This window comes from Erigeron canadensis, chromosome 5 (assembly GCF_010389155.1).
Source record: "Erigeron canadensis isolate Cc75 chromosome 5, C_canadensis_v1, whole genome shotgun sequence".
NCBI classification, from domain to species: Eukaryota; Viridiplantae; Streptophyta; class Magnoliopsida; order Asterales; family Asteraceae; genus Erigeron; species Erigeron canadensis.
Genome location: NC_057765.1, coordinates 36,286,514 through 36,295,148, shown reverse-complemented (window position 1 = coordinate 36,295,148; position 8,635 = coordinate 36,286,514). Strand labels below are relative to the sequence as shown.

At 34.0% G+C, this 8,635-nt stretch overlaps 1 protein-coding gene across 1 annotated transcript; it reads left to right on the top strand.

Annotated features, from left to right (window-relative positions):
* The first annotated feature begins 1,061 nt into the window (after positions 1-1,061).
* Positions 1,062-7,770, top strand: LOC122599741 (protein arginine N-methyltransferase 1.5). Its single transcript, XM_043772301.1, has 23 exons — positions 1,062-1,292; positions 2,502-2,619; positions 2,707-2,816; positions 2,929-3,018; positions 3,261-3,329; positions 3,431-3,522; positions 3,656-3,731; positions 3,823-3,909; positions 4,043-4,127; positions 4,244-4,335; positions 4,426-4,461; positions 4,554-4,622; positions 4,889-4,957; positions 5,327-5,380; positions 5,555-5,629; positions 5,740-5,832; positions 5,925-6,028; positions 6,176-6,224; positions 6,310-6,396; positions 6,512-6,617; positions 6,726-6,813; positions 6,929-7,022; positions 7,463-7,770. Exons 1-23 carry the CDS (start codon positions 1,158-1,160, stop codon positions 7,544-7,546), a joined length of 1,962 nt encoding a protein of 653 aa, XP_043628236.1. The 5' UTR covers positions 1,062-1,157; the 3' UTR covers positions 7,547-7,770.
* The last annotated feature ends 865 nt before the right edge of the window (positions 7,771-8,635 follow it).

Here is an 8,635-nt window from a genome sequence, read left to right as displayed (position 1 = left end):
AACATTTCATCAAATTCATCTCATTTTTACATAAGGCATATCACTTACCATTAATCGACACAATCAACATGTCACATACTACATTATACATATCGTTTCCATAACAAGTGGAATTCCAACTAACTACCTCGAATTGACTTATATACGTCTAGACAACATGAATCATCATTAAAGTTTACAACTTGATGTTGTTAGCTATTTCAATTAATGTAACTACTAACGAAAGATATCGATTTTTAACTGAAAATACTAAAAGGCCCGATCTAATGGACAAAACTTAATTGAGGAACTTAATAAACAATCAAATAATTATATATTACATGTAAAGAGGATTAATGTATTGAAAAGTTATGAAAATTCCTTTTGAAAAGTCAAAAAATCAAGTAGAACTTGAGGAAGGGCCTTTGGAGTTTGTGTGTGAAAGTTTATAAGGATTATGATCTAATTTATGGTCATTAGGGACGTGATATGGTCTAAAATAAGTTGGACTAACTTGTGAAAATTTAATATCTAAACCTTTGCACTTCCTAATAACTCATAATACCACTTAAATGGTCGTTTAATGCCTAAGAGAACTCCTTTTTTAGGCTTTTATTATATGGGGAGGACTTATCGACATCTTTAAATACATAATGATTTATTTAATTTCATCACAACACATTATCATGTAGCAAATTTACACATTTAAAAATTGATCAAATTAAAACACATAAGCACATTTTTTAAACAGTGAAAATTTTTATTCAAAAAAGCAAATTAACAAGATGCTAATTGCTAAAAAGTACCATTACAATACAAATCTAGAAACACATAAGCACATATAGTCGCACACTAATTAACGGGACCTAACCTAACGAAAACTTACTATAGGTCAATGGTCAAATCAAAAAGATTTGGGGCGTTACACAATATGTCAGACCCACAACGACGTACGGGTAAATTACTAGTAAAAGGACTAACTTACAAAACAACTTCCATTCACAAGGACTAGAAGTTATAAAAATACTTATCTAAAGGACTAATTTCGTATAACCCAAAACAATACCAAAACACTTAAAACCCCAAAACCCTAGAAGAAGCCAATTCTGCTGCTTTTTATTTCTTGATTTCCAGTAAAACCCTAGAAATTAAAAAAGTTTAAAACTTTGGTGGTGAAAATGCCATTGGGAGATAATTTAGGGGAAAAAAGTGAATCAAGATACTGTGGAGTTGAAACTGAATTCAATGATGACATGCCTCATGTTCTTTCTTGTAACATCAATGGTGGTTTTGATTTTGTTGTTGCTCCTTTGGTATGCTTATCTATATATGCATAAAGTTTGTAATTTGTATGTATTTATCTTTTATTATGTGTCTGCATTTGTGTTTTCTTATTGTTTGACTGCTTTTATGTGTGAAATATTTTCTTTTTGTGTGTATTCATATATGGGAAAATATAAAATGCTGTTAACATCATTCCTGCTACTTTCACAAACACCTCCCCCTGAATTTCCCACATGATAAATAAATAAATATATGTATATATATACATATATAAGAAGATAGGGGGTATGGATATATGCTGTTAACAGCATACAATTTAGGTGCAGCAAAGAACAATTATGAAGTTGGGATCATTAGTTGTTATGTGAAATGAAAAAGATTGAATCTTTATATTATTTAGTACCTTTATATATCTATTTTTTTATGGATTTTTTTCTGGGACTCTGCGTTTTAAGATACTGAAATTGATTTGAAGTTTGCAAAACATGATAATTTCTGCAAAAACTTCAATGGAAGGTGATGGTATCATTGACCTCAAATAAGGTCTAACCTTTACAATGTATATAAGAACAAAGTCTTTGTGATGAAAAGTTTGCACATTAAGTTTGTTTTTAACCAAACCTTTTTATACATGACTAAAAGCATGCTAGAAGCTACGAATTGAAAAACAAAAAGATAAAGAAGAAGACGTGCAGATGGTTGATCTCATCTGAACCCAAACCTATAATATATATATATATATATATATGCAATGATAAACTGGATGCTTTCTTTTTGTTTATTAATTTATTGGATATGTAATATTTAGATAGTATTGAATTCATGTTTTAAATGTAGCTTGTGGGAGCTATACGTATACTGATAAAATCTAAAAGAGCAAATTTGCAATCTGAAATATATTAAAAGAGCAGGTTTGCTACAGATCTTTTCAAAGGTCCTTATTTGTCACTGAGAGGGCAAATTTGGAGCGTATCACCTGATAAACATTGATTTTGTGCTTAAGTTTATATAGTTTTTGGTGGTTCGTATTTGGTGCTTTTCTATAAAAAAAAAATAGGTACAATATGCCTTTTGAACAAATGGTTATCTTGTAAAGTTTTGACTTGATGCATTGTTCAAAACGAAAATTTGAAAAACAAAGGTGGCTTTGTGTTTGGGCTATCCAGTTTACTTGTCTCTCTTTTGCTTTTCTGTCCGCGGTGTTTGTTGAATAACTTAAGTACGTTTTTGTGTTTTAGATGGAACCTGGATATAGGCCTAGCCTGATTGATAGTGCTAGCAGGGACTCCAGTGTGCTTCCTTTTGCTGGATCAGACTTGGTTTTGAGCCCATCAGAGTGGAGTAGTCGTGTTGTTGGTATAACTTTATTCCCATATTTAGTTCAGTTTTGATTGATAGAAAGCTTTGCTGTCCTTTTTGTTAATATTTTTCACTTGTTATCAGGCAAGATTAGCTCCTGGATCGACTTGGATTCAGAAGATGATGTTCTGCGGGAGGATTCTGAAATTGCTCTCAAGCAAGAGTTAGCTTGGGCTTCTCATCTTTCTTTACAGGTTGAAAAAATTTGATGTTTTTTCTTGGAGATTATAAGATTTTGAATCTGTACCTTTTCTGCCTTAACCTGAGTTTTATGAGCATACAGTGAAAATATCTGTTTTCTTACAGGCATGTCTTCTTCCTTCACCCAAAGGGAAATCTTGTGGTAATTATGCCAGATGTGTGAACCAGATTCTACAAAACCTAAATCATATGCAGGTACTGGGAGTTGCATTTATGCATTACCTTTCTCATTTTTGTTTGTTCTATTCATATTTAGTTTTCATGAGAAGTGGCATGTCACTAACCATGATTAGTTGTATGCTTTTGGGCATTGTTCTTGTACTAGTCGCACTGACACTTAGTCTTTGTGCCTGTTTTCTTTTGTTGGTTAATATATAAAGCTAATCAAGGTAAATTCCCTTTCACCCATATTCTGATGGCCCGTTTTTATTTTGAAGTTGTGGCTTAGGATTCCTTTGGTGAAGTCTGATGATGATGATACCGGGGTTGGATCTTCCGATGGCATGGTTGGTGTCTCGGTGACCTCTTCATAGAAGCAACTCTTTGTCCAAATACTGTATGGTATTACTGCTGTAAGCACTTATTTGTGATTCTTTGTGGCTTACAGGAAGTAGAGCCTACTGACTCTTGGGAAATGTGGAATGCATTTCGCGAATTGTGTGAACATCACAGTCAGCTGTCAATTGCTCTTGATGTTCTGTGAGTTGACAAGCCTTCTTTTCACGTTTTGGATCATTTCTTCAGCTATATAGGGCTATATAACGTTATTGCTAAACTTTTATTAAACTATATTTATACCAGCGTTGATTTTAGATGATGTTTATAATTGTAGGTCTTCACTACCTTCTGTTAATTCTCTTGGGCGTTGGTTTGGAGAGCCTGTCAAAACAGCCATTGTTCATACCGATGTACGTATATTGTTACCGTTTTTTTATTCTTATATAATGTTAAGCTGAATGTATATATACTTCAAATTAACATATTTCTCAATTATGTCAGTCTTTCCTAACAAATGCACGTGGATATCCATGCCTATCAAAGCGACATCAAAAGCTGCTGAGTGGTTTTTTTTACTATTCGATACAGGTATTAATGTTCCCTTCTAGAGACGAGCGGATGCGTTCTCAAACACTGCCTTTGTTAAATATCCCTCATCATATTATCCATTTAATACTTCAGATCCACCATAATTTATTAGTCTACTTACAAAATTTCTCAGGTAGTGCTTTCTGGAAAGGCAGTGCACAAACTTCCCATTGGGACCACACCTTCTGATGATAACCAAACAGATGATTATGCCCGGCGTAAGTTTTAATTTGACGATGTTTCATAGCCTACAGCTGCATATCATCAAGATTCATGAAAGCTAAGTCAATGATTGAGACTTTCCTATTTTTATTTTATATATTTTGTCAACCAGAATCCCAAAGACATGACCTAAGGTCGTACTTGGACTATGTTGGTTATTTATATCAGAAAATGGAACCCCTTTCTGAACAAGAACGATTTGAGGTGAGATCTTAGGCCCATTATTCTCAATGGACTGTTGATTACAAATATTCCTTCGAAATTGTAAGATTGTTGACCCGTTTAATTATGCAGCATGGTTACAGAGATTTTCTACAATCTCCCTTGCAAGTAAGTTTTTTTGTGCCAGTTTGTTACATGTTATTTCTTTTGCTGGTAATGCTGACACTTACTACAGTTATTTACCGTTCTGTTCATTGCAGCCTCTAATGGATAATCTAGAAGCACAAACTTATGAAACGTTTGAAAAAGACAGTGTCAAGTACATCCAGGTATCATCTACTTTCTTGGGGAACTTCAATTTCTGCAAGTATATTAGTGATATATTTTCAACTTAAGTTCTTGCAAATATCTAATGCTTGAAAGTAGCGATGTAACATAATCTTGGAATGGACGTGTAGCCACTAAATTCTAGCTGTATATATTCCTATATCTTATCGCAGTCTGGTAAATAGGTATCTGTTAATCAATGAGTTAATGATTTGAGAGTCTCTCTTATTCCTGTTTGTTAATTGTTTATGTACTTGTGAACTGGCAGTACCAAAGGGCAGTCAGTAAAGCGTTGGTGGATAGGATTCCCGATGAGAATGCATCTACCACAACAGTCGTAAGCTTCACTTACGAATTGTCTATGTTGTTACTTTATCAAAAATTCTATATGTATATTATGTCTATATCTATTATACCTATTCATTTTATCTTTAAATAACAAACACAATCTCTATACCCGTGTGCTACACAATCCAAAGTGCGTGGTTGGTGAAGCCAACCACCGTCACCCCTTTCTGCATTTCCGAACTGAATTTACGAATTTTATGTTAAAATTTTGAATTTGATTGAAGCTCAAGTTAATTTTTTTTTGAGAAACTAATCAGTGTAATGCGCGGGCACAATTCTAGTCTTCCATTATATATCAGCTGTTGTGCCTGAATATTTCTTGCAGCAAATGTTTCCTTTAAATATGTACTTCTTGCAGGTATTGATGGTGGTAGGTGCTGGGCGAGGGCCGCTTGTTAGAGCATCGTTACAGGTATTTTGTTCGACGCATTTTTGACCCCTTTGTCCTCTTTGAAATAAAAGACATCATAAAATTAATATGTCTACAAGCTCAACCTAGGTTCTTGTTACTTACTCAGTTACACTTCCCTTTGAAAGGTTACTGTTAATTGTCATGGTAGTTATTGTTCTGTTTCTTTGTGAATAGGCTGCTGAAGAAACTGGGCGTAAGTTGAAAGTTTATGCTGTAGAAAAGAATCCAAATGCAGTGGTTACTCTTCATGTAAGTTGAAATTTATCTTTAGGTTCTTTCAAGTGTTTTCTTGTTGGACTTATCTTTTTATTTTCTGATTCAGTTTATTCTTTAACGTGTACCGTTCTTTTTGGTATTAGAGCTTAGTTAAATTAGAGGGTTGGGAAAACATGGTGACCATAATTTCCTGTGACATGCGTCGTTGGAATGCTCCAGAGAAAGCAGATATTTTGGTATGTAAGCTTGCCAATAAACTTTTTTGCATACTTTTTATTAACCATTTGATTGTATGGGTTAATTTTTTTATTTTTTATTTTCAATGTAGGTCAGTGAGTTACTTGGTTCTTTTGGTGACAATGAGCTCTCACCCGAGTGTCTTGATGGTGCTCAACGATTTTTAAAGCCAGATGGGATCTCAATTCCATCATCGTATGTATATCATGTCTATATATGGTCATAGTTTATTGATTATTTAGTTATCATGTGTGCAACTTGTGTTGTAGTTGAGCAAAATCTTGTTATCTCATATATTTCTTTTGGACTGAACAATTGTTTTTATTTCTTGTTTTGTGTCAGCTATACAAGTTTTATACAGCCTGTGACTACATCAAAGTTGTATAATGATGTAAGTAATATATTTACTCATTCATGTTCCATTTATCATTAGCTGAGTAGATGTACAGGTATTTGACTTAATGGTTTAATTTCAGGTCAGTTTGCACAAAGATCTTTTACACTTTGAAACTGCATATGTTGTAAAGTTGCACCGTTTGGCCAAACTTTCCCCATCTCAATCTGTAAGTTATCTTTCGCATCTACCACTTATTGTATAGCTGATGGTGTCTTCAAGTGGTGAGTTATAGCTATTTGACTTTCATTGAATTACAATATCCCGTTTCTTGTTCTTGTCAGGTATTCACCTTTACCCATCCAAATTACTCTCCCAATAAAAGTAATCAGCGGTACAAGAAGCTTCGGTTTGAGGTTCCTACTGATACTGGATCATTTATTGTTCATGGTATATCAAATGTCTAACTTCTTTGCAAATTTTAATGGAATATTGAATCATTATGTCAAGAAAGATCATATTGTGGAGTTTTTATAACCCTTTTACAATGGTATACAGGATTTGCTGGTTATTTTGATTCTGTACTCTACAAAGATGTACATCTTGGCATCGAACCATCTACGGCAACACCAAACATGTTTAGCTGGTATGTCCATATATGAAATCTCTTTTTAGCACTCATTTAGTTTTTTTATTTATTGTTTGGTATCACACTTTTACACATTTGATCATAATTGCGTATGCATATACTGATTGTATAGGTTTCCGATCTTCTTCCCACTAAGATCACCCATGTATGTGAAAGCTGGCTCCCCCTTGGAATTCCACATTTGGCGGTGTTGTGGCAACACCAAGGTAAATCATCCCTTTGTGCATGACACTTTTGACCCACATAATGCATGGGTCAATTTGAGTTATGACATTATGTATTATCTTTAATGGATTGAGTGGGTGAAGTTCAAAAAAATAGCTAAGAGAAACCATATAGATTTGGCCAGAAGTCATCCAAGGTATCTTTAAATCATCAAACCTTTTTAAACCATTTATTTCAGAAAGTTAGATTTTTGTAGTGATAATCCTTTTTTTACCATTATAAAAAAGTACTTTCTATTTTTTGGTAATCATATACTATTATTCTGGTGCATTCTCTTTATAAAAAGTAAACCCTTCTCGGACTAAGAGAGTTTTTGTCGAATGCAACTTGTTTTGTCCAAGCACCCAACCCTTCCAGCATGTCCACATCGCCACCATTGGTAAATGCTATTTCATTTAAATCATTGGATATTGTGATTTAGGTATGGTATGAATGGTGTGTGACCTCTCCAACAGTATCTCCAATGCACAACTCGAATGGACGATCATATTGGGTTGGCTTGTAATCCTAAGTCGTGCCAAAGGACAAGATGCAATGCTTGTAAAAGGTTAGGAGTAGACTGTTTTTTCCCCACGTTATTGAGAATCATTGAAAATTTTGGCATGGTTGAATTTCCATCTGGGTCCTGATGTTTTATGTGCTTGGCGTCAACATCAGTGCAGTCTGTACTTTTAGAATTGCATCTCACATTTTTTTAGGTATGGTTTTAATGGAATTTTTTCGTTGAAATCTGAACATTGCCGAAAGCATCTTATGAGTGCCAGGCTTTTTTTTATGTAATATTTGCTTTGTATTTGTATGTGCGGTAATTTTACAGTTCTGCTATCTCAAGTAATACCTCTAACTTGAAGTGACACAAACATGAATGAACACATGTTCAGTTGACCCCATGTATGCTATTAAATTTAGTAAATGGATCTCATAGATGAAAATATCGAAACAAAGTGAGTGAACAAAAGGGTCGCCTTGATTAGTTACAAGCTGCAAGCGATCACCTACACTAAATCATTGAAGTTGAATATATATTCGCCAATTACATAACATAGTCGATTTACTAGATCATTAAAATTGAATATATATTCGCCAATTACATAACATGGTCTATTTCAGTTTTCACATTTGTAACAATTGAAATTTTTGTATGTCAAAAAAAGGGTAATGAGGGAACTCTAGCCCCTGTACCACAATGGATACATACCCATTGATTCACCCCGTATGAGCCATATAATGCTGGTATAATACCTCCATCCTAATCTCCACATGATCTGGCAACCCGAAGGATCGAACCCGCGTATTTAAACTTCACATATGAGTATAGGCTCATTGGTAACGGGTATCTTAATAACTTATTTGTTCAAGTTTCAATGTTAAGAATTATAGTAAATCAATATTAGTAACGATATACCGATGATGAAAAGTCATCTTGTGTTCTTTTAAAATCTGCATTGACGACCATGTTGGTATATGCTTGTTTTCCTACTATCCTAAGTCGGAGCAAGACACAATGTTTGTAAAATCATTCAGAGTTAACTGCTTTCTTCCCACCATATTGGGAATCAATCAAATTTTTGGCATGGTGGAAATTCCATCTAGG